Source organism: Aythya marila (genome assembly GCF_965140915.1).
Source record: "Aythya marila genome assembly, chromosome: Z".
Taxonomy (NCBI): Eukaryota; Metazoa; Chordata; class Aves; order Anseriformes; family Anatidae; genus Aythya; species Aythya marila.
In genome coordinates this window covers 80680908-80708463 of record NC_139080.1, presented here as the reverse complement: position 1 = coordinate 80708463, position 27556 = coordinate 80680908, and the positions used below count along the sequence as shown (strand labels likewise).

The window sequence follows — 27556 nt, the reverse complement described above, 5'->3', positions numbered from 1 at the left end:
CATCAATCATATGGCAACCCTGTAGACTGACTGCATTTAATCATTCACGTCCATTCAAAGCTGGATAAAATGAGTGTAAATGACTATAAAGAATGCGACAAAAAAGTATTCAGAATACTCTGAATATTATGAAACTTCACAAGAAAATACAAAAAGAACAACCATCTGTAGGTGCAGAAACACCTCAATACGTTTTGAAAAGTACTTACTTTTCCTTTGCTGGCATTTCTGTCTCATAAGTAGCCATTTTAGCTCCTGTTCCAGCAGGTTTTACTGGTCTTTGTCTTCTCTTTCGTCTTGGAGTGGTATTGATGACATCAGGGCTACCCAGAATGGAATCATTGCGTTCTGGTGCTGCCAAAAAGAAAAAGACCAAAGTTAACAAGAACCCCAATGACAAACAAATTGTTCGTATTACAAACTATCCTTAAAATACTTTTTATTTTTATTAAAATCACTATATTACTAAGATGGACTCAGATCTGACGGAAATTGGTGTCAAAACAAATAGATGACATCAAAGAAAATGTAAAGGGACCAAATATAAAATAGAAAGATGAGCTTCCCTCGGCATCTCTTTGTAGTCACTGGAGAGTAAGATGGGCAGTTATGGACTAGAAATATACTAATGGTCTTCCTCATTGTAGACTCTCATGTAACTCGAGTTTTCAATATTCACTAGAATAAAGCCTTTAAAGATGCTTGCTTCTGTGGTCAAGTACTGTTATGTACTACTGTGTACTTTATAATGTCCCAGTCATTGTGCTACCACAGGCCACCAGGCCATATATCCTTCAGGGTTCTGCTGTAGCCTCTCTGGAGGCAATGACCACTAAGACTGATGGACAGCATGGACAGCCTGCTGCCTGTACACTGAGGCTGGAGCAGACCAGTACATGAAATGAGGCAGCACCACTTTACCGTTCCACCCATGGAACAGGTGGCCCCAATTCCGAGTAAATCTCCCCAAAAGACAGAGTGGCTGCGGTCTGGTAGGAAAATGGGAAGAACTCCTTGCTCTTCAGAACCTGAAACTGGATGACCAGTCTAGGTTTCCACTGAGCCCTCTGCCTAAGGTAAGTAAAGAAGGCTGTATCCAGATTCATTCACATAAAATTTACTTTTCACATTCGTATTACTTCAACATGTAAATTCATAAAAGATGCAGTGTCTCAATTAAAAAGCAATCCCCTCTCTGCGTTGACAGTTATCTCCTTGAAGCTTTAACATCAAGACAATAATATCCCTCCTGAAGTAGAAGCCCTCCATACCCTCCCTTGCTAGACACTCACAAGATATGTAGACATTTTTACTCCAGCCATCAAGACTTTGTAGCATGCTTTTATTTGGTATGCCTTATTTAAAAATAAAATCTTTAATTACTTCAAATTTTTAAGATAATGACATCCAGAGAAGAACACATTTCAACTGAAATATATTAAATAATAATGTGGTGACTGAGGCTGATGCTATTATGGTAACTTCGCTGGTTATTACTTTCTGTGTGTTTTTGGAAGGTTTAATCTTTACGTGGATGAAAGACACCATAATTAAGAGATTCATACTGAAGGTTTTCATGGAAAGTAAATAACGGGTCCTATTTCTGCATTCCTTTCACATTTGTTATTCAGCTCTTCTGAAACTGAAACAAGAAGAAAATATGCAACCCACAAGAAATATTTTTGCTATTTCTTAAAAAACTCTTTCTAACCAAGATCACCACTAAATTAAATATGCAAACACAGTCTTCTCAGAGCCAATGCAACTATTGCAAATATTACAAATAAGCACATGCTTAAACATCAGAACATCCCAGCTTCTACCAGCATGGACTACACTTATACAACATAGACTTACAGATCTTTGTAGGGTGAAAGCAGGCATTAGTTGACATATTTCCAAGGCACAAACTAATTAACGAGTTTCAAAGTCCAGTACAGACAAGGTACACTGCCTGTAATAAATGCTGAAAAAGGTTAAGTTACAGCCTAACCCTGCACTCTAAACTTTAACTAGCTATGCATACTTTTCCAGCACTAAATGCTGAAAACATGTTCATGTTTTGTTTGTTACTGCTTGTTACTATTTACTGACAGCACATTCAGAGTTGTATACCTGTATACCTAATACATCTACTATTTTGTATATTCCGAAATCAGTTCCCAAAGTCAGCCCCTTCTTAATTAAAACACATAAAATAGTTCACTGTCAAGAACCATATAAAGAACCACACAGCAACAAACTTGAGTAATTTGATCATCATAGCTCTTACTTTTCCTTGTTGTTGTTGTCCTCTCAGACTCTCCTTTGACAAAAAGTAGATCCAAAGGTTAACTGCATATATAAACCTATCACAATGCTGATGTTAAATAATGCCTCTGTGCTTCTAATTGTGGAATATATAATGGTGCTCTGTAGAGAGGTGCTCAGGCTCAGCATTGCATAATGTTTAGAAACAAATCCTGCTTGTCTTCTGCAACTGTCCTGCTCATGCTCATGTGAGGTAAATGGAAGAGAAATATTAGTTGTTGCAGTATATATACTGCATTTATTTCCCAACCTCAGCCTGGGAAAGGGTCTAATTTTTTACCCAAACCTCAAAGAAATCTTCCCCATGAAAACAAATTTTGCTCTTATGACCTGTTAAAATCAAAGAATAAAAACCATAGACCTAAATGATAAACCTCTGCAATAATTTTTATTATGAGTAGCAGTAGACTGGCTCGTACAAAATAGTTCATCACCATAGGCTTTTTTTTCTGTATTTTTTTTTTAACCCTAGCTACCACTATGGTTACAACCTCTAACGAAAAGATGACATAGACCTGAAGCTTAAAATATCTTGCATCACCATAAGACTTTAAACTAATACCTACTACTACTGCCCAGAAATGAATGTCATTAAGGGATTCATTTATAGTACTTGACTAAAGGCCAAAGAAAGCTTCAGAATAAAAATATTCATTACTTGACACAAAAGCATTTGGAATAATGGGGGACAGTCTTGAATACAAACTGAGTTTTTCATTCTGATTTCTTTTTTCATTGTTTAATTTTTGTTACCATTTTAAGGAAGTAAAGTTCCTTTACTTCTTACTAAATTAAGTTTCTTAGTTTGAAATTACAGAATACAGTATGGATTACCATCATACCTTTGAGAAAAAATGAAGCAATTTAAATAGAGGAAAGAGTGCTGTATGAATAAAGCCAGTAAATAAACCCTATAAAACAACAAATGTTGATCAAGAAATGTTCCAAATATATAGCATGCCTTGTAAAGAGGACAGTTGCAATAAAAAAGATTGACAAGACAGTAATAAAGGGAAACATAGTTTAAGTGCTAAAAGAATATTTCTGCAAAGAAGTTTAAAGACTTTGAGTAAAAATGCTTGATTTATTTTTTTTTGTCATTTTGAAGACTGCTATTATTTGACACGTAGAGGGACTTTTCTAATAAAAAAGGATATCCTAGATATAAATTTATAGTGGAAACTAAAAATATCTTTCCCTGGTTTGGAAGAGTCAGAGTGAAATGAAATCAATAACTGTCCCCTAACGCTGCAGCCTGCAAATAGAAGATGTCTTTACTCTGGTACAGAAGAACCTGGAGCCATTCCCGGAAACCCAAGAACTTTGCTCCACAGCCCCTTGCACCCACACAGAACAGCCCTAGCCCTTGCAAGCTCTCTGCAGTCTCCGGCCCGCCAGGCACGGCCTGGAGAAATGCCCGGCTCCACTGAAAAACCTTAGCAGGGAACCCGCGAGTAATGAGATGGGCAGACAGCTAATTCAACTGATGGCATCAAGACCCTGTCCTACAACACAGTGAGGAACACCTTTCTACATTTTCCAACTTACATAACAATTTTTGCATTATTAGGAAACCATTAAAGAAGACTAAGCACTTCATATAAGAATGTGACCCTTTTAAATACTTGTTTTGGCCTGCTGTCATTTCTTGTGCAGGAAGAGAAACTAAACTCATTTCAAATTGATGCTTAAAATGGTTGAATGAAGCACAGTCTAGCTCTGCCATACCATGATTAAAATCTCACAGAGCACAAAAAAGCACAAAAATGGCAACTTGATCTAGGCACACACCTGAAGGAAAAGTATATGAAATGCCAAAGCTGGGCAGACACCATGACTCCCCAAAACTACAGGCATTTTAAAATAAATTTGTATAGTTTGGTTGAAGATAGGCAGTCCAGTTGTATTTTAACATATCTCTCAGACTTCTGCACTAATTTATTGATATACAAAAGTGACCTCTTTAAAAAAATACTTCCAATCTATCATATCCACCTAACAATTTGGGAAAACAAACGAACAACAACAAAAACATTCTTCGTATATCATCACCCATAACAAAACTTCTGCAGGTGGGAGGTGTCTAATTGTTCACAACAGTGTTGAAGTCACATGAGAAAACAGCATTCAGCTCTTTTTCTCTATGGAAACTCTACACTCATTAAAGGACTAGAACCAGTACTAAAAGCTGAGTTTTGCCATAATATACATATACATATATATTGAACCATATAAGCAAAACTTGAGTAGAAACATTCTAAATTTGAGCAACCTATTTGCCTGCAATGATGTTAACTTCACATACACATAAAATACACTCAACATCTGAATTTCTGAGAGCTGTAGTGCAAGCAACAAAAAAACTGTAATTGATGCCATTTTATGTATAGCAAGCACAGTTACAGAAATAACTTCCCTTCACCTTGTTAGAATATATTAAGATGCAAGAACAGATCTCTTCATTTAATACATTCCTGTCATCCAAAAAATCTGGTTGAGCTGCCACACTTGCTTAGCTAAACTGCTCCTCATAGGCCCAGATAAAACCATGCACTTTAATACCATTTTGCAAATGATCTATTTTAATGTAATGTGGATGAGAGCAGAATGTGGTCCTCAATATTTACAGTTGAAGATGACATAGCTCTTCTCATTTGTTTATTCCTCTGTCTCACTGATAATTAGCCTCAAATATGGTTTTGATTGTCTTAAATATTGAATTATTTTTTTTCACTTGACCAAACCATTTTTTCTCTCTGAATGTTTGTACTTCTCAGCATGCTGACTTAACAGTAGAATGGGAAGTGTCCTTTGCAAATAGAGCCCTACAGTCATAGGTCTCATGGGATTTGTTCCACTGCTTATGATACTAGACTAATTTTATGTTAATCAGTCAATCCAGAAAAGGAAACACTGCACAGAAAAACATATTTGAACAGCCTACTACTATAAGATTCATGTTACTGAATTATCAGGACAATTTCAAAATCAGTCATCAATGTCAAATGGGTTCAAGGAAAATTTAAATTTCTGTCATGACCCACATAATAAAAATTATTTAATACTCTGAACTTGCTTTGCTTGAAATTAGAAAAAAAAATAAATATGTTTTCTTCCTGGATCAGAATAAACAGGAAGAATTTACAAAGGACATGAACACTTCATCCTCAATAAAAGGACTGTCATTTATTTAAACCTCCTATCCTAAAGATTTTATTGACAGCAATACAAAAGTCTGCCAGTTAGAATTTCTGCTCGGAATGAAAATTTACCCAATTCCTTTTTCTGTAGAGTAATAAGCACTTATTCCTTCAGAGTAGTAAGGATTTATGAACAGTTACTAGAATTTGTTCAGATTATCAGATAGTAATGCTGCCAAACGTCTGTTAAATACCTCTCAGAGTACCCCCTGTTAATGGAACAGAATTTCCTGCTTAAATTCTGCTTATATCCAGGTAGCACGATCCATAAAGTTACTCAGCTGAACTTCCAAGCTCTGCTCTGCTTTAATGAAGCAGATGATTTAACTTAATTAAGTCCCTTGTTCAAGGGACATTTTCTTTAGGAAACCACCAGGCTACACCTACAATGTTTACAGCCTCTCTGCTCCTGCCCTTGCACAGCATTGGCATAAACTGGCCTGGAAGAGGACAAAGTGCTCACAAAACAACCATCTAAAGTGCGCAAGGACTGCATGTGACAGCTGCTGCCCAAGCCAGGAAATAAATAAATAAATAAATAAAAGCAGAAAGGGAGCAGAACTCATCACTTTAATCCTTGACTATAGTGTAACTTCAGTAATTATGTGGTTTCTCGGTCTCAGCCTAATTCCCAAGGGATCACCAGAGCTGATAATAATTAGCATCTCTTTGACATTCTCAGCAGAGAGTCTCCTAAATGAATGGGTATGGAAATGAATGTGTCTGACTGATGTAGGCAATTCCTGCAAAGTAGGATTAAGTCATTTTTGACAGGCAACTTAGGAAATACCACTCCTACCTATGCTAAAATTACACTTTATAACACACACATTTTAGCCATAATTTTTCACAAGAAATAGATCCCCATAGATCACTCAGAGATCACAAATTAAACAGTGGTGTTTATAGTTTGTGTGTATGCTTTAGTGAAAGTAACAGGAATATGTCATCATTTTAATTTTAGGAAAACAGTAAGAATCATTCTCTAGCCTTTTTTTTTTTTTTTTTTTTTTTCTATTTTACATTTCATTCTTTGTATAAATTTGCCTATACTGTACCATAATCCCCTGGAGCCTAAAGGCAGTTAAGACTGCAGTTCTATAAATTCTCTGTCAGTTAGTTATTAACGTTTATTTTTATAGAGAATATCACCATGGGAAGTGTTTATGAAGACACATTTTAAAACAACTCCAGCAAAAAGTTTAGATCCAGCTATACAAAATTTATAAATTGTATTCAGTTCAGTAAGGAAGTTTACATTTCACACTGCAAGACTGTATTACCACTGACAAACTGCCCTATGTCCTACATGCTTCTATTTGCAAAGTCTATTCTAATGTCAAACTTTTTCAAATATTTTCAAAATACAAATCTCTTCTTCAGCTAAGAAATACTATTTCAAACCTGCAGTGAAACTTTCTCAAGTTTAAATAAAAATTTGCTTGACATATGGTTTACTTCTCAGTGCTTACTTATCTGAGAAAACTCAGGTGCTCAGCTGTTACTGGCTCATACTGTCTTTAAACTAGATTGCCAAAAGAAAAAAAAAAAAATCAGGCTAAAATTGAAAATAACAAGTTTGGTCAGGAAGCATGAAAAGTCTTTTTTCATATGTCAGAATATGCAAGAGAAAAAAAAATGTGTTTTCACAAAATCTGCAGAGACTGTGAAGGAGCTCTTTAATTTTAATAATCAAAATCATGATCCCTAGTAGAATCCCTTTAAAAAATAATTTAATACAGGATATTTCAATGACCATATGTACTTCAATAGCTGAGATACTCATTTTTAAAAATCCAGAATACTGTATGTTGCTAAAAATAGTTTAGTAATGCCATAATTCTAAGAAAATCACCAGTTTAAAATGGTGATTATGATATATCAATATCATATATATCAAGGATTATGATATATCAGTAACAGAGATTTTGGAAACACTCATTGCATGCAGCATACATGTATGAAGACATCTCTAGAACCTACATGTATGTATCGGTACTCGCCTTACAATGTAACAGGAAAGCTTCATAATGTGCTCAAATCTCTCCTGACACTCGGGTCATAGGTACGACACTCCATTACGAAGTGGTGAAAGCTAAGAGACTGCTATTTCAATACATAGAAGATGCTAACAATTGAAGTTGCTGGTTTTTTTGTTTGTTTGTTTGTTTTTTGTTTGTTTGTTTTGGTTTGGTTTTGTTTGTTTGTTTGTTTTGGGGTGCTTGACAGAAACAAAGACAATGTTGCCAACTCAGATGCCTTGTGGATTTTGACTAGCCAAAGGTAAAGAGTTGGGCTGCTCAGCAACAACATGCTCTGGCCTTAGTGTTCCACTCCAAGTCCAGATTTATTATGTGCAGTTTTAGAAATCCTCTTCCATCTCTCGCCCTTGAATCCTTTTTGAAATTCTGTGTTACTTCTGCCTGATGAAACTACTTTTTGTGTACCATGGTTGGATGCGTGGTCATCTAGCATGCCAGCACATTCAAGTTCAGGGAAGAGCATTTAAAAAGTGTTCATCTGAAAAGGTCTGGATGAGCTCACTGTCCCGGGTGTGCCTATTGGAGTCATTCTCTGGACTCCCTTGAATGTCCTACTTGGATCATCTGTACCACCCAGGGTGGAGGTAGGAGGCTTCTGACCAGTGTCCCCAGGAGATATGAAGCAACATGCAGGTCAAATAAACAAAACAACAAAACAGACAGACGGAAGAATTAAAAACATGAAGCTAAGAAAAGCTTTGGAAAAAAATTCTGGGCTGTGATCCTTCAACTCAATGTGAAGTGGTGGAGCCCAAAGTCATTTCTCATTACACATGTAAAACATATACATCATGACTGGAATTCCACCCAATGCTGGCATCAATGCTGCCCAGTAAATTTGTCTGGTGTCTATGGCTTATGTTCCTGAGTCCATGCAGCACACTCCAGCTCTGGCACTGACAGTGGTGGGCTTCCAAGTATCACCTCTGAGGTTACCCTACATGTCAGATAATACCTCTTACTAAGTCTAACCCACGGTCTAGCTCTGTGGAGCCTGACATTTGAAAGCCAGTCCTAAAGAAGAGTTTGAACTATGATAATTGCTTTGCTTACTTACTAACTTGAGATTAGTAAGAGATTACTTTGCTAACCTTTACGCAAAATGGTCGTCTGTAATGCTATTTAGAGCATGTGTGTACAAGGAAACTAGTTTAGAAGATCATTTTTTTGACACGTGGCATTTTTTATTTACTGAGAAGCCTGCAGGGATCATCAGGCCAGAGAAATCTAACTACTGTTTAGAGAAGGTAGTCTTAAAAACAGAGAAGTGCAAGCTCTACTTGGGCCATAACCTATATAATCACCTGAATTTACTCCAGAGTGCTTTGAAATAGATGAATCTTCAGACTCTAATGGCACGAGAATGATTTCTTTCACCATTAAATAACTTTTTGAGGAAACCAGCATAACTCGAGGAAAGCAAGGGGCTTTAATAAGTACACAAAATGTATGTTTTCATGATGCTGGCATTGAATTACTAACCTCTACTGATAACAGTATTGTATAGTACCTTCTAGGCTACCCTAATATTTTTTTCAATTATATTTAAAATTCCATTTAGGGGAGTATAGATATTTCTGCTTCAGGTTCACTAAAGGTGGAAAAATCTAAAATAAGAATCTATATTTAAACAGGAACTTTGTCTGCACATAATTTACTACAGATTAGTGATAAAATACTATAAAATCTATGCAAAGATTACACTCAGTTCAGAAGCTATTTTGCTATTTATGGTATTTATATTAGCAACATAAACAATGTGTGGTCCTATCTGTTTTCTTTGAGACACAAAAAGATGGATTTTGAGTTTGAATGTCATTTAGTCTAAGAGTTTACACTAAAAGTGACACAAGCACTTTTCTCTTTGTAAAGACGTGTTTTTAACCTTGGAACCCCACACAGATACATTAAAACTGCCCTTCCACACAAACATATGTAATTTATGATCGGATAAAGCATAATCATTCAAAATTTTATCCTCAGATGAAAAACACTGAATAAGCATTAACGGGGCAAAAAGGAAATAAAAGTATCTCCTGCAGTTTATACAATGGTTCTGCAGCACTAAATACTAGAAGTATTGGTTGGTTGGTTACTCAGAAAATTACTAACATGCCTTTTACCTCTAGTTCCTCCAATTTTAATTCCGTCTATGTACTTGTCAACTAAAAATCACTGTCACTTATAGATGTTTTGTAGATAATGTGATTTAATTTCAACAAGGTGCAAGGAAAGATTTGTTAGTGGCTACATGTTGATACTCAAGTCATCCTTTGTTAAACATGGATAAAATCTCCTGGACCCAATAAGCAGAATATAGGCTTAACCACTTATTCCCAACACCCACAATCTTCTGACATCCCATACTACAGATAAAGTTATATGGATAAAACTTATTCAATGTGCACTACCTTGTATTTTTAAATGTCTGATTTTAAACAGGGTGTGATTTTTTTTTTTTCCAAGTCAACTTAAAATTAAAATTAAAATTAAAAAGTTTGCACTACAGTCAGGAGGACATGAGATCTGTTCCTGATCCTACCAACGATCTCAATGAAAATGCGTGCTCAGTTCCTTGTGTGTAAGCCACAATGGTTACTTGATGGTTACTTGATCACAGGGTTGATGGATAAGGGAAGAGCAAACTGACATTATCTACCTGTACATGTGCAAAACATTTGTTACTGCCCCACTTGCAGCCGAGAAAGCCAACCACATCCTGGGTTGCACCAAAAGCAGCGTGGCCAGCAGGGTGAGGGAAGGGATTGTCCCCCTCTGCTCTGCTCTGTTGGAGAGGGCAGGGAGACTGGTAGGGTGGTCCCTAAGAGGAAACATTCCTAGGAGGAAATGGTGAATCTTGAGGCAGGTAGCCATAAGGAAATGGCTGGTTTTGTCAAGCAAGGCTCTGACACAGATAAGCTTGGGATCTACTGGCCAGGTGAGCCACTCCGATGACCAGCAACATTCTTCAGCAACTGAAAATACATTATAGTAATCAACCAACCAGTGTTGATATAAAGGAATTGAAAGGATTAAGTCTAATTAATATAAATCCAATAGTAGTACTAGCAGGATCAAAGGTCATGTCAGTAGTATAAAACATTGAAATTAAGAAAATAAATTTAGCCATATATTAAAAAAATAAAACACAAAAGAAGTAAACCGTATAAAGCTGAAACTATCTGAAATATTCAGTGTCTTCACTGAAGTGAAATGCATGGAAGTTACATGTGACTCCAGGAGACATTCACAGAAAAGCCTGTGCTTTGCTTCAGCATCCTCTGGATTTAAGTGATAATTTCAAGAATTTTTTTTTGTGAAGCCTGTATGATTTGGTACTACCTTTTTTTTTTTTTTCCCATCTTTTCCCTTTTCCTTTTTCTAACTTTAATATGAATTGAGGTGAATGATAAAAGGTCCCTGTTCATAAAGTATCTATACAAGTTCCTGGGCAGAATTATAACAAGACAGCCAACGCCTTCCTTCTGAAAGACTGTTTCACAAGAAGCTGATGCTTTTCCTAATAGTCTTGCTACAGAAAGGATTCCTGGAATATTCACATCATGCTTTTTGTACGTGGAAAGCTTTTTTTTTTTTTTTTCCAAATTTAAGATAATTTAGATTTTTATTTCATCGTATGTATGTATGTGTGTGTGTGTGTGTATATATATAAATATATTTGTTCTTGTACAACCAGCAGATATAGTTCCGAACTCTGGCATGCATTATCTAACGTTTGCTGTGAAACAAGCAAGCTGACCTAAGGTCTCAAGCGTCACTCACAAGGAACAAAGTTCTATTTACACCATTAGATTTCTGGAACCATTTATTTCTATTGAAATTAATATAAAAACACGACTAAATCAAAGACATACCAGGAATATTACCCATAAATTGCTGTTAGCTAGCTGCTTTTTTCATACACAGTGTTTCTAAAAGGCTTTTCATGCTGTGAATTTAAAGACAGCATTTAAGATGTCATTATGGCATGTCTTTATATACAGCTGCCATTAGGTCTTATAATGGATTCAGAAATGATGAGCATAGAAGGTGCATGTGTCTCACTCAGACATGACATTAACGTTTTTACGGCAGATGCACTGGCACAGTTTCAATCAACATCACAGGATAATTTTGCTATGGAAAATGCTACAGGTAATTTTGGCTCCTCTAAGAGGTTCTGAGAATATATTTAAAGAAATGTAAAGACCTCAATAAGTACTTCGGAAGCAGCAATACATTAATATTTATTATAACACTTACTGAGCATTGCACTTGGAATCTGATAATTTATAAATACATTAATATATGACTAACAAAAAATTATCAATTGAAATGTCTTAACCAGAACAATGAGTCTGGTCTAGTTTATCACAACTTTTATTTATATTCAGAAACTTTTAAACACTTACAACTCTGTAAAACACATACATAGCACAACCTTAAATTTTATTCATCATTTATTATTCAATGGATCATAAAACTTATTATTGGGCTAAAGGCTCATGTTTACATTCTGACCCAGGCTGTTTTTCTTTATCTGCTCTCTGGACATCTGCAGACCTCTACCGATCAGGCTGAATTGTTCGTGTGTGCAAAGGTCACCACTAACAGACCACAGCTGAAGATGTAGTTAAAAAGGAGCTCATCTTCAGGCCTTTAACCTACTTCATGAAATTGTTGATGAAACACGTTCTTGTTGACAAGCTGAAAGATATTCAGGGAAGCTTTGCAGGGCAATGGTGAAAATGAATGGCAGAAGACTATGACAAATAGCCTAGTCCCAAGTCGGTCAGACATCTGAGATACACAGCTAAGATGCAAGATAAAGTGATCGTGTGGTGTGATGGCAAGAGTCACAGCCAGACTCTCTATAAAGAGCTGGCTTTGTTCTCCTGGGATCCACTAACTCTGGGATAGTCTTTCCATATGGCAAAAACTCCTCTCGTCAGTCAGGAAAAAAAAAACGGGATCATGCCCTGAGCTGTGCTAATGTTCCATGTATCCTTCCCCAGCCAAAGTCCCCACCAGTTGGGAGGGCCAAGAGGCACCTTCCCAAATGCTTATTAAAAAGGCTATAATGGGTTGTTGGTTACCTAAATCACCAAACCCACTTGATAACAGGGAAAAACATAGATTCAAGCCTAGGAAGCACACTAGTCTCTTCTGATGAAGAATCTTACTACTAAGCCATTCTGATATTCAGACTAGACTTCTGCAGCATGCAGCAACCTGAGAAATTACTTAAGGGCAAAAAAGAGCTTGTATGGCAAAGCTTCATTCAATTCCCCTGCTCCTCCCTCAGTAAACGGTGACTCCAAAAAGAAAACAACCGGGCGATATACATATACAGGAATAATTCATTGCTGCTTAGTAATTTAAAAAGCTCACCAAATCCGTATAAAAGCAGAAAATATTCTTCCATATTGAATATATATTGCAATTTCATTACATTAGCAGATTTTCATGCATTTTTGCTACCAAAAAATTATTTAAATTATTACGGCTCTGTGGAGATTTGAATACTTCCTCACATCCCTCCATAACAACAGCCACTGTAATGATAAGGTGGTTTCATTAGGAAAAGTAATATAGCCTCTCTGTAACTAAAGAGAGCTTGGAGAAAATAAGATTTAAATACATAAGATTTACATACACAATCCTTCCCCTACTGCAACACTTATGAGAATAACAATTCAGAAGATCAGTGAAGGACAGGGGCCAAATAAACCTCCTTTACACTGGGAAAAAGAAAAAAAAAGAGCCCAAAAAAAAAAAAAAAAAAAGTGTGCAGGTTTTACAGTGTAAGTGCATGCAGATTAATTATTTCATTTGTGGCAAAAAAAAAAAAAAAAAAAAAAAAAAAAAACAACAACCTTGATCATCCATGAAATAAAAGAAGTGAAGAAAAGGCAGCATAGCTACGTTTATCTTGAAAGAAATGTGCGAAGGCATCCAAATATGAATTCAGAAAATGGTAATGGCAGATTACATACTTTTGCTTAACCATTGGTTCCTAAGCCTGCTTTTTAAAGACATGGGAATAAATGACATATACGCTTGCTTGAGATTAAGAAAAAAATAAATCAGAATGTTAGAAACAGCAGACAATTAAATTAACAGACTGATCCAGACTGACGAGAGTTTTTTTTTTTCCTTTAGCACTTTGCTGCAGATGGAATGAAGGGACCAATCACTGTGATATAAAACACATATTAAATTCTAGTAATGAAACACTATTAAAATCTGATGTTTTCCAAGAAAGAATAATGGTGGGCTATTTCTAGCAAAATTTGCTGAAGATGTTAGAATGCAGGCATCATTTTATAATGAATGTCCTGGGGAAAAAAAAAAGGGGGGGGGGGGGAGAAAAGAAGGTGTTTCAGGCTAGAAAGATGCAGAAAAATTAAAATTATGAACAGTAAAACTGTGTCACTAGCTTATGTGTGGGATGACAGGATGCCATATAAAGGTCCTATAAGCAGAAAACTACTGTGCCGTTTGATTTTAATCTATTTCCAAATGGAAAGAAATTCTATATTTCATATAGAAATCTTGGGTATTATATTTTCTCAGATTGCAGGCTATATCTTATGACTACTCCAGCTATAATGAGTACTGTATCATTTGACAGCTTGATCCTTAGAAATAATAGTGTTGCCTTTAACTAATATTATTTCAAATCATCATAACATTTGTCTAAAAGATGTTTGAGAACCTATAATTTTCTTTAAATGGAATGGGTTAATCATTATTATACTGCTATAGTTGACTTGGAAAAAAAAATCACAACCTGTTCAAAATCAGACATTTAAAAATCTTTTTATTTTGCTGTCTGCTCAAGTTTAACCAACTTCACAGTGCTTTTCTCATTCCCACACTCACTGGTTCTGACTGTTATTTTGGCAGCCATCCTTCCAGATAATCAGCTTTGATTAGACTACTCATGAAGCACAATGCTATGTGTAAGAGCAAATACATCAGAATAAAGTTTAAAAGCGGAGGAAGATTCATCTAATCCTTGCCCATGCATACCCTTTTGTGCACAACACTCTCTTTGTTGATCAACAAAAAAAACACATTAAAACATCCAGGACTGAGTACAAAATACTAATGTGAATAACAGCTGTTAAGATGACTAACACTTTTATTACATATTCAGAATTGCACACTCTGGCCAGAAACTGAGCCATAATAAACCAGAGTAGCCCCTCTGGAAGTTAATGGATCTATAATGAATTACACCAATTGAGAATTCAGAGTATTATTCTGGGATAGTTTGCTGGAAATACACAAAATAAAGCAAAGGACTAATTGCATGCTGCACATGAACACAGTCACTTAAAATTGCATTTCCTGAAAAGGCAGATGAATAATATGATTACCTGAGAAACACCTGCTATCCTTCTTGACCTTTTTTTCTAGTAAAGGCTATACATAGGAATTATATATATATATATACACACATATATAGAGAGATAAATAATTAAAAAAAAAAAAGAAAGTATGCTAGAAGGTTTACAGAGGATTCCTCTTTTCCTCCACAAGCTCTGAATTAACAAGGGAAAACACACCACCCTGACTATTCTGTCAAACATACGGTTTTAACATGATTACCCAACTCACCTGTCCCAGAATATAAAATTTCATTTCACGCAATAAATCCTTCCCAACGTTGAAAAAGTCAAGCAGAGCTGCAACCCAGATGAGTTGAAGGAGGACATTCCTGCCTGCTGCTGAGGTCCCAGCTCGTGCAGCTAGCTGCTCCCTGGGCTGCCGCTAGCCTGCATGGTTGCATATCAAGGCAGCCATTTTAGAGCCTCTTTTTTTGGTGGTATTAAAAGAGAAATATTATGTACCTTGGTGATTTACTGCCTTTACTACAAAAACACCTGATGTTTTCTCTAAAACTGTTTTGTACTAATAACAAGAACTGTGTTGGCCTTGTTTTCCAGGGATATCTACCGAAAATAAAGACAGACAGAAATTGTGTTTAGGATCTTCCCTACCATCAATCACCACGTGAGCTTGGCAGTTCAAAATGCTGCTTTCTCACGGACAGGAATGGTAAAGTTTCTCAGATTCAGCTGCAACAAGGGCAATTCTGAAATGCTACCACAAAAGAAACTGGCAGTGCATTTCTGAATGGCAACAGCAGCGGAATAAAGTCAGCCTGAGTATCCAGGAGACACAAGCAGCCCAACTGTGACACACCAGACTGTTGGAAGGAAGGGTTTGTTTTTTGTTATGCCTTCTGGTTTCCTATCCCAGACACTGGATGCAGATACATGACACAGGTCAGGGTTAAAACGCTCTCACAAAGATAAAGAGTCAAAACTGACTGAATCACTGGTTACTGTCAGCAAATGAGCTTTCACTTTTCTACGATGCTATAGTATTTTTGGAAGCCATGTTACAGAGAAAGGAATGAAGTGGGATATAGTTTACACTCCACTAAAAGGGATGCCACTTTTCCCCCATCTCACATCCCACTTTGTCCAAAAAATAAAAGAGAACAAATCATCTCTCCTTTGCTCCTACAGCTACTTGCTGCAGAAAAATGGGGCAGCAAGCCAGGCTGCCCTCATTCAAGCACAAGTAAGAGCTGCAAAAGAGCATCCCCAACCTGTACCACGAGCTTCTTATCTTGCCTCCTGCCAGGATGAGACAGGGATTTGTGGGTTCTCCCCCTCTTCTGCCAAGGCCCTTCTCCCCAAGCAATGCTGTCTGCCCCATACCCAGCTGAACACAGCCTCGCTGGCAGACAGTTTCCTGCCTGGGGGAATTTACAGGCTAGTTACTTTATCCTAACTTTGCATTGTTTATGCAGAGAAGATTCTCCTCAGTAGGCCAGGGATATGGCCGTACTGTGGCTTTAGCTTAAAAAAAAACTATTTAAAACAAAATACTTCAACCATAAAATATACACATCTTCTGAAAGTGCCTGCTTATCTGGATGCTCAGTGTAGCTCTTTAATTTTAATGCCACTTCAAAGAACACAGGAACACTCACAGAGCTGGCCTTTCTTTGTAGGTAAAAGTAACTTTAATCCCCTAAACATCAGTCAAACCCCACAAGCAAGGCATACACTGAGGGATGATATACTACCTACTGTGGGGTGACTGTATTTCTTCTATCATTAGTTATCTTGTCTTGGAGTCTAAGCAGGGAAGCAGTAAATCAACTCATCTCCTGAGCTCTTCAGGGCTTTATAGCTACCTCCCCAAAGATCCAGCATAAGGTGGACAAGACCTCCCTCCTCTCAGGATTCAATAGGATTGATGCTTATTTCCAAAGTAAGATATGATTTCCACCTCTTATTTTACTAGGTTATCAAAACTTAATTATGCCGCAAAGCTAATCAGGAAGTACTCATGTATTTAAATATCTATTTGATCACATGGCTAGAAGTTTTATTTCACTAGGCATTTCCAAAATGAAGCTCTGTATCTAAGTAAAAAAATAAACAGAACCAAGCTGTTCAGTAGCCTACAACATAATATAATTCACTAGCAAAAATGCACAAACAGAAGGCCAGTTACAGTTTTGACCTTATGGATGCTTTATGAAAATGCCTGTTTTTCCTATTTTAAGGAAATCTTGAAAGCCCTTAAAATTTTTCCAGTAAGAATCTTGTAATTCCTGTCACATTTCACAGACAAGAGATACCTCCCGTGACAGAACTCTCAACAGAGATCTGATTTCCACCTTGGTCTGTTGCAGTGATGCCATCAACCTGCACTGGCTGAGGTCAGCTGCTCAGCATAATGGTTAGCTGTGCAGCAGCACCTTTCATTTCACTCTCAAAAAATCAGTTTAGATGCAGGCAGGTGTGAAAGGGAAGGTTGCATTTCCATCATTTATAACTTATCTACATCTCAGATCACAGAGAACAGGCAGATGCAGTCATGTCACAATTGCCAAAAATCTTTACTAACTTCTTGGTGGCCAGAAGCTCTTTATACATCTCCCTAAAACCTAAAATCCTCAAGTGTTTCATGCAATATAAACTAGGAATTCCAGAAAGAAAATACTCTCTGTTCTCCACTTTGAGGAAAAGATAAAAAATTCTCATATGAAAAGCTTCATCTGCAAAAGCTAAGTGCACAATAGGAGCTTATCCCTCCTGGGCAACTGGAGATGATGCGTATTTAATTTCCTTCTCTATCTGGGTGGGGGGGAGGGATGGGGGACAACTTGAGCTTGTCACACTAATGCCTAGTTAATGCTTTCACTGTCACACTAATGCCTAGTTAATGCTTTCACTGTGGACAAACACGTGGCAAAACAAGTTCCTGTATTTCTCCTGTTGTATGATGTTTTTTAAACATGAGGGGCATTAAAAAAGAAGTAAAAGGAAAATAAGGCACTTCATATGAAAATGAAAGACAGTAAGCACACTAAAATGATTGAAAAGACACAATCTAGAATCCATCCACATTTTACATCTATCAAAAAATTCCCAGCTTTCTAATCTATTATGAAATTCAACACCAGAAGCCTACCTGCTCTGCCACTGAGTTGTGTTTCTACATAGATTCAACTGTATTCAAGTACATAGGTTCAAAACCATTCAAATTGTAGAATGGTTCGTTTTGGAAGGGACCTTAAAGACCATTTGGTTCCAACCCCCTGCTATGGGCAGGGACACCTCCCACCAGACCAGGTTGCCCAAAGCCCCATCCAGCCTGGCCTTGGGCACCTCCAGGGATGGGGCAGCCACAGCTTCTCCGGGAAGCCTGGTCTGGGGCCTCACCACCCTCAGGGGAAAGAATTTCTTCTGCATATCTAATCTAAACCTACCTTCTTTTAGTTTAAAGCCATTCCCCCTTGTCCTATCCCTACACTCCCTAACAAAGAGTCCCCCCCCCAGCTTTCCTGCAGCCCCCTTTACATACTGGAAGGTCGCTGTGAGGGCTCCCTAGAGCCTTCTCTTCTCCAGGCTGAACAGCCCCATCAAATCCTTGTCTCTCCAACTATGAGACGAGGATAATAATGGGGGACAATGTCAAATGCTTTGCAGAAGTCCAGGTAGATAACATCAGTTGCTCTTCCCCTATCCCTCAGTGCTGTACTCCCATCATAGAATGCCACCAGATTTCTCTGGCCCTTAGTGAAGCCCTGTTGGCTGTTGCCAGTCACCTCCTTATTTTCCATGTGCCTCAGCATGGTTTCCAGGAGGATCTGCTGGGCATAGAGATGAGACAGACTGGCCTGTAGCTCTCTGTGTCTTCCCTTTTCCACTTTTAAAAAGTTGGGGTTGTGTTTTCCCTCTCCCAGTCAGCGGGAAGTTCAGCAGACTGCCATGTCTTCTCAAAAATAATAGATAGTGGCTTAGAAAGTACATGTGCCAATTCCCTCAAGACCTGCAGATATATCGCATCAGGTCTCATGGACCTGTGCACCTTAAGACTCCTTAGATTGTCTCAGACCTGATCTTCTCCTACACAGGGCAGTTCATCATTCTCCCAGACCCCACCTTTGCCTTATGGGGCACAGGCTATGTGACTGGAACTCTTGCCAGTGAAGGTTGAGGCAAAAAAGCCCTTGAATACCTCAGCCTTCTCCATATCCCAGGTGACCAGGACTTCCACATCCTTCTAGAGAGAGCCCACAATTTCCCTAGTCTTCCTTTAATCAGTGATGTAGCTATAGTGACTGAAGATGCTATTGAAGATGCTATCATAGTTATCACCAAGTCCAATACAAAAGAAACTCTAGGTATATTCATCCAAAGCAATTGTATTTCAACAAATTGAAATTACCAAAAAGCTAAGCAAACATTTGCCTACTATATCCAGCACTCTTCTGCTGCCAACAGCAAAGTCAACAGCAAAGGCATTCAATTAGATCAGCAAGGACATTTCTGTTTCTGTGCCATTTTCTCAAAAATCAACTATTCATACTTTTTTTGTACTTCCTCCTCTATATATCCCCAATCTTTTAACTTTCTTGCATGGAGGATACTCTTCAGTGATGTTTCTCCTCTGCTTGTGAGATATATAGACTCACACAGCTGCATACTACAATGATTTCATGGTAAACCATTTCATTAATATTCTCGAAAATCCACCCCTTAGTTCTTACATGCTACTCTAACAAACTGAAGACAAGAGGCTTACCAGTGTTAAGTCAGTAATAAACCACGCTGTGGTTACCTAAGTGTCTGGCTGTAACCATTCAGCCAGAGTCTTCAAGTTAGGTTGGGTGCTCTATCCCCATGATACCTGTTAACAGTATGAATTTATTTTAAGGAACAGGGCTACACAATACCACTGAGAATTTTCCCTTTAAAATCAAGGTAGCTGACAACATTTGAGCTGACCTTTTCTGAATGGAACCAAATTCAAATCAGAAACAATTTACAAGCAGCTTCAACTGGAGGACAAACATCAACATGTTTTTAACCTCCTGCACAAAGGGTCATTTCTCACTGAGATGCCGCACAAACATGTAGCCCTGTTTTGTAGGGAAGTTTATTAAGCACACCTGGCTACATAGTCTAAAACAAGCAAGCACTGGGGACTGTGACTCAGATTTGCTGTTGTCAAATGAGGAAATTAGGGAACTACGTTTTCAGGCAGTCTACAATCAGTCTTGGTTAAAGCAAACTGTGAGTAAGTGACAGACCTTCGCCAAGGAGCAAGTGATGAATGGAATGCTTTTAATGCTAATTTGAACGAAGGAGCGGTGTTTGAATAAGCTGTGGATGGAGATTCATCTTTGAATAGAGACGAAAGCTGATGCCAAGCAACTAAAACAAGCAATGTCTCATGGCAAACAGATAGGCAGGTGATTTTGTCAAATGAAAGCCCTCTTTGCTGAGCTTTGTTTAGCACGGTGCCTACACATAAAATGAACTGTTATGTTGTGTTGCAATTACACCCCAACAAATGCAGTCAGGTAATAAACACAGGAATTGCAGACCTAAACGCAGTTCTATTTTTGTGGATTTTGAGGTACATTTTTATAAGAAATGGGCCAACATATCCTGTATCCTGTACTAAGCATCCTGTTCTTAACATACACCCATTGTTTCTTTCCCATATTGATGTGGTGTTACTGAAAATCCCTTGAAAAATAAATGCATTTTTTTTTACATTTAGAAAACCAGAAATCATTGGAAGCTCAGGACAAATATCCTAGTTAAAAAATGATATCCAACAGTTCATGAAATGCAACTGCCTTGGAAAAACAACATTCTAGTGAGATTTTCCAAGGTTACCTGTGGGGTTCTCCCCTTCAAACTCTCCTTCTCACTGCACACACTCTTGTAATTAGGTTTTGTCATGAAATTTATTATACATATGTTTTCAAACATGAATGCATATCTGTGCTTCATTAACATTTCCTTTGGCATACACTGATGCAAGAAGCAAGTTCTCAAAGAGGTGGCCCAAATCTTCTGTTTTCTGTTGTGAAACATACCCCTTCAATGTCTCCTGGCCTGGAACTGACTAAGGAAGGGAAGCGACTAAGTGGTTGTATAGTGTGCGTTGTCTCTTAACATCTTAAATGTAAAAATAAAAGGACAATAACGTTTTCAAGCCCATCAAAATCTGAAAGTCTTGTTTGAGTCAAAAGATTGGAAAAAAAAAAAGTTTTGATGCTTTAAGCAGGAGTGAATGAACTACTACTGAACCATGTAGTTAACGATGCTGTTCTTAACACAGACCAAGTTTTCTGTGTAACTAAAGAAGTTAATATTTGGTTAGGTGTAATGAAGTAAACTATGATCAAGTAGGGAAAATGCTTTATTTTGCATGTTTTTGTGTATTTTCTTTTAAATTACTTTAACGTCTCCAGCAAACAAAGTGCATTCACATAATACCATGAAAGTGGTGGAGCAAAATTAATATAACATTAAGCAACTGAGAGCACCAGAATCCTTGTACCACCCTTATGAAGGAAACACCAGAGGTTACAAAATAGGTTAACTACTCTGCTTCATATGGTGTTTCTGAACTCATACTCCAAAGCCTTCCAATAGCCTGCCTCATAGGTTTCCCAGGAAAGGTCTTCAGGAAATTGCTGGCAATCAGATACTCATGACCTGACCCTTCTCTCCCAGGAACCTAAGTAACGAGTATCCTTGTGAGAATCCAGCTCATGGCTATAGATTAAAGAACCATTTTTTTTTTTTCTGACTGAGACAGCAGCTCACAATATAGCTAGAGCTCAAACAAGCACTGCTTTTGCTGTATTGAATTGAAGATAGCCACAGCTTGCATGATTAGCAGATGGAAATCTGCCCTGTATATGCAGAAAACATAGTTTAGCCAGATAAACAGACCTGGCAGATCAAAAGTCTCTGCTGCTTGAACAGAGCTGGGCGTAGCAGCAAGAGCACTGCTGCGAGGTGCTCTCCTACAGCTCTTGACAGTTTTCCCCCTTGCAACAAACAGGATCCTTCCAGAGACAAACATGAATTTACTGTTGTGAATGGGTTAATTAATGACAAGGCTGTGGACAAAAGAAGGTGTGTGGTGAGAGGAAGATGAGGAAAACAAAGAAGAGAAGATGGTGGCAGGTTTAAAAGTTACACAAAATGCTCCCCTGATTTGCAGCTAGGTGATGGTGGTGAATTCAAGTGAGTATTTTTCTGTCATATGTAACAGGGATTCATGCAGTAGCAGCAGGTTAACAAGTAATCTACAGACCTGGGATCCAAGGAGTAAAACTTAAGTCAACATAAAATTCTGGTGTATATTTCAGATTTGTATTGCTTATTCAATCCTTCTTTTCCTACACAGTACTACTTTCCCACCCAATCCCTCCTCAACTTGCATTTGCTGCTCTCCCAGTTCAGGCTGTGTGCAGCTTTCTGAACAGGGCCAAAACTGAACATGATAGCCTGCTCTGCAGAAGTTTGAGTACAAGAGATTTGTGATTTTCAGTCTAGCTTGGATTGGTTCCATTCAACAACTTTCCAAGTCATCAACTAATGAATTTGTGAAATCATTTAAGTTATTTTAGTCATTCTTGAAATTTGAGATTATTAGTCATGAACACAGTGGCCACTGAGGTGATTGCTCAGGTTCTCCTCTTTCACTTTAGTGCCAAGAAGTCCAACATTTTTTATAAAATCAAAAACACTACACTTTTTCTCTTCCCTGCACCTCCCCCCCCACCAAAAAAAAAAAAAAAAAAAAAAAAAAAATCTAAGCTAAGACTAAATTAAACAAAGGAATGACCTGGCACTGAAATGGGAAGCATCTGAGATAGGCATTAAAATTATTTTATGCTATGGACATCAGTACTGCAGACTGATTTGTTTTGTTTTTGTTTTTCAAAATGAGTGGTGCAGGTATTTGTTTAAAAGAGGCTAAGGAATACTGCTATGGAATAACTGGCAATTTAAAATATTTATTATTTCCTTAATAGACCCCCAAATGCTAGCACATAAAGATATGCTAACATACCCTTTTTCATTTTAATTGTGCTAATTTTGAACACAATTGATATCTACGCAGGGGGCTAAATCCAAAGTTTATATTCCACATTCATTAAAAAGGCCAACTAAAAACAGGTATCCATTTTAATTTATATTTACCTATCCAAATGTGTGCATAAATATCTAGAAGAATGAGTACTGAGCAGCTCACTGAGCTTCCAAACTTTCTTTCTGTGGAGAGTAATAATGTGCCTTTTTATATGCTGACAGAATTGGTAATGAACATGAGTTATAAATGAGCTGTTAATGATATTTTTATAACATACAAAGGAAGAAAAGGTTAGCATCTTGACTCCAGGGATACCTTATTGGAAAGGCTTAAATTTGTGAGGAATACAAAGGAAGGCCCAGTGATTTCAATATGATGATTAGTCCCAGGTGATCAAGATCACACCTACTAACTGCTGTCTCACAGGAATAACAGAAAAGCTGTCACTAGTTAAGACTTGTGAATTGGGGATGAGAAGTGCAGAAAGACTAATCTGTCTCTCTGATCATGTCTTCATTTAAATCTATTCTTTATTAAGAAAAGTTCAGAATGCATAAGCCTATATCATCATTTTATCTGAACATGTAACTAAGATTTAATCTCATTACAGAAAAAGTAATCCTCCTTTAAAATATATAGTGCAAAATAATCATTTTTTCCTTTGCACCTGTCTTCACGTATGCAAAGCTTTGAATCTCATGAATTGACATTTGGTTATTTATGGGGAGTGGCATCCCGTGTGTCTTACTAAAGTAAATTAAATTGAGCATATAAATAACTATGTAAAGGGAGGAATCTGTAAGCATAAGGAAATGTGTTCTCTCTGTTGCAGGTATGGTGGGTTCAAGTCTCCACCTAATTTATAAAATGTATGTACCTGTTGTACATAAAGAACCATATATCAACAAGCTTGGGTTAATCTTTGAAAATTAGCAGAATACTTATTACAGAACCACATAAATACTTACGTGGATACGTATCATTACTTAATACTTATTAAGTATTACTCATTAAGTATTATTACTTAAGATTTAATATTAATACTTATTATTACTTAATAATTACTTAAATGCAAATACTTATTTACAGAACCACCTGCATTATATAATTATATAATTCATTTGCTTATTGTATCTGAATTATTTTAAAGCCATTTTTTCCTGTCCCACTCAGTTTTCACAAATGCCTAATATTTTACACGAAACTTGTGTATGCAGTATACGGAGTGTTATGCAAACTGAAGAAAACTGTCCTGCAGGAGAACTTTTCATCACAAAGATGAAAAGGAGCTTCTCAACTTTTGAACATGGCACTCAGAAACATTGCTGTCCTACAAATCTGGCAACATGTCAAACTATTTTATGGATTTATGTACCATTTAGAGTTTCTATTAATTAAAACAACTTTTCCAAATACAAGTTACATCATTATACTATATCACTCTCAACATCTATTGGTCTATGTGCTACTTTAAGAATAAGCTTAAGGACAAACAGGGAAGTGATTTTGTGACAGAACCTATCACTTGAGATGGATATAAGCAGTAAAAATTACCCATTTTAACAATCAGGCAAGAAGAGAAAAGAAGGAGGGGAAGGGGGAAAGCAGACACAGCAAACTGAGACAAGTACTACATTTTCAAGTTTTAGCCCACTGAGTGAAGGGGTTTCCTCTTTCTTATTCAAATATTTTTTAAGGGACATACAAGAAAAAAAAATCCTTTGCTGTTCTTATTCTACATTCTATTTCTATTCTGAAGTATGCATATTTTTAAGTTTCTGTAGTTGTGAGTTAAGTCTCCAGTCAAATGTCCATGGTGTTTTAAGACACAAAGATGGCCCGCAGGATGCATACCCAACCAGGGAAGCCAACTCTGCAATCTAGCAGAGACCTACCAGGCCCAGAATGTGAATTTTGGTTGAGAAAAAGTCAAGTTAAAAATAAAGATGCATACTTTAACCTAGAAAAGTAATAGATCAATGTAATAACCATAGGTTGTAGTGCAATCTTGAGCAACTCAGCTTTTAATCAAGAGAGGCCACTTGCTCAAATGAGACACTGTAATACAGATAGGAAGTAATTAAGAGAATGTTACACAGGCAGCCAGAGAAAATGTCTTTCCAGTATTTTGTCAGAGAGACATCAACATTCAAAATTCAGAAGCAGAAGCTCGTTATTGTGCATAAAAGAAATACGGGTATAAAGCAGTGGAAAAATTTGATCAAAATCAAATTTTGTCAAGTCACTGCCAGTCATGACAAAACACACATGAAGCACAACACATGTGAAGACAACCTACAATGTATTAAAGTGAGAAGAGTTGTTTTGAAATGTGCATACAGCTACAGGTTTCAAGTAATGCCTGTAAAGATAGCTTGAAGGTGCTGCTTGCTGAACACAAGATTCTCAAGATTCTCAGGCCTGCAAGTGTAAGGATCATCCGGGCCACTGATATATAGTCTATTCAATAGACGAAGATAAGAGCTTTTATCCAAATGTCAACAGTTATAGAAACTGGCTATCAGTACCCCTGCAAGACCTGTTTTTTCTCAAAAAACAATACTTCCCTTTGATGAAAGGATAATTCTCAATGAGCTGATACTGATAAAACCAAAATCAACTCATCTAAAACATGGCTCTATTTCCAAGAGTGGAAGAAATACAGATGTTATTGTAGCACTATCATGTGAATTGTTTTATTTGATATTTGCGTAACACAAAGTATATTTAAAGATTTTTGATGCTTTGCCTTCCACTCTGAATTACCTGCATATATAAAAGCATTCAGATGCCAAAAGCAAATATCTACCCCTGTCAACATGCTGGAGAAAACTATCATGAATAAATGGTGTGAACTGAACATAAAGTAAAAAACACCCATTAAGTTATCCCTGATAAGTATTTGTGCTAAAGACAGTTAAACCATATTATTCAAAGTAAAACATACATTAAAAAAAAAAAAAAAAAAAAGAGTCAGGCTCTGTTTTACCTTTACAAAATAACCCCCAGGAGGGAAAGCAAATCTCTGCCTGTACCTTCTGGTAAACCAATTTATGACCTGCAACTCAAAGGATTATTTAAAGCAGGCATGTGGCATGAAGTGCATAATGAGACTGTGTGAGTGGTTTCATCAGCAGGTTTGGAATCTATGAAAATAAAGAACTGTTGTCACTGTACATTGCATTCTGTAATTTTTATATTCCATAATACATGTATTGAAGCATATTGTTGTATAATTATAGTAATAATTACTAGCTCTCTTAAATGCAACAGATCTCAAAGGGACTATTGCGCTGGATACTAAACAAATACATATGGAGTCCCTGCCCCAAGAGCACAGGGACAAACAGAAGTATTAGAATGGGGGTTGATCCAGGTAGGTTACTGATGACTAGCAAAAGTTTCCCATTTACCTGATAAGCAGTTGTTCTTTAACTATTTATTGAAGGAGGATGAAACAGAGCTGCGGTGTTAGTGGCACTACTCCAGCACCACTGATGCTCTGGTTTCACAACTGATGTCACCAAAAGGGTGTTGAAATAGGTCTTCTGTAGTTCACGAAGATGAGAAAACAAAGAAAGAGTCCTGCTGAATTAGTGCCGCCTGGTAGATGGTCAAGTTACACTATCCTTTTGCAAAGGAAACAAGTATCAGAAAGTGCATGCCCAGTGCAAAAGTGCCTTGACTCACAGAATTTATGTCCAGGTCTACTCTTATTACAGATTGTTGGATCATGTCAAATTGCTGTGAAATATGAGCAAGAACAGAGGAGGAGTCTCTACATTTCCTTTACGTATCGCATAAGATCGCATCAGTACTCTACAAAGATACAAAGAGTATTTGTTACCTCTGCCTCATTTTTTTTAATTTTTTTTTTTTTCCTAATGCTGCTTTTAGGCTTTCAAGCCATAGCAAAGTACAACATATTTTGAGGACAAGTAGGGGGAACATTAGAACACCAGCACGATAGTTTCAAAAACAAATAGCTGGTTTGTTTTCTTACATAGAAAATCTGTTTATTCATGGAAGAAAATAAAACATAAAGCTTCATTAATGGATTGATTTATTTTCTGAATTATTGGAATTTTACATTATTTGTTCCTATTGTTCCTCAAGACCCAAAGAAAAAATACACAATAATTCTACCTTTGCTCCAAATAAACATTTCTACAGTATTTAAATTGCTTTGTTTTTAAGTGGAGGAAAAACAAAACAAAACAAAACAAAAAACAGCAGTATCCATAGAAGTGTATTATGTTTGGACTTTAAATCTGTAATGATTCTGAAATTAGTCTTAAAATTTAACTTAAATCTGGTAAAGACCTAATTTGGCAGTGATTCTAACAGAGCTTTAATTATGTATAAAATATTTACAGCCAATCAAAAAAAAAAATAAATTCTTTCATACCTAAATTTTAGTAATATGTGGACAATGCACAATCAAACATTTTTAAACTTGATATTGGCCAATGCCATTGCACCAAAACCACAGTGTGGTGATTAGGTACTCTACTTTTTTGATCAGTCACAAAATGTTGCAATGCAGAGTAGTATTCTCAA

General features: G+C 36.9%; 1 protein-coding gene across 2 annotated transcripts in view; it reads right to left on the bottom strand.

Moving 5' to 3' along the window:
* The window catches only part of XRCC4 (X-ray repair cross complementing 4), a 186832-nt gene that overhangs the window by 63586 nt on the left and 95690 nt on the right, over positions 1-27556 (bottom strand). For both annotated transcript variants that reach the window (XM_082782774.1, XM_082782775.1), the window contains exon 7: positions 210-354. In XM_082782774.1, the coding sequence (XP_082638900.1) occupies positions 210-354 (145 nt within the window). The remainder of the gene's footprint in view (positions 1-209; positions 355-27556) is intronic.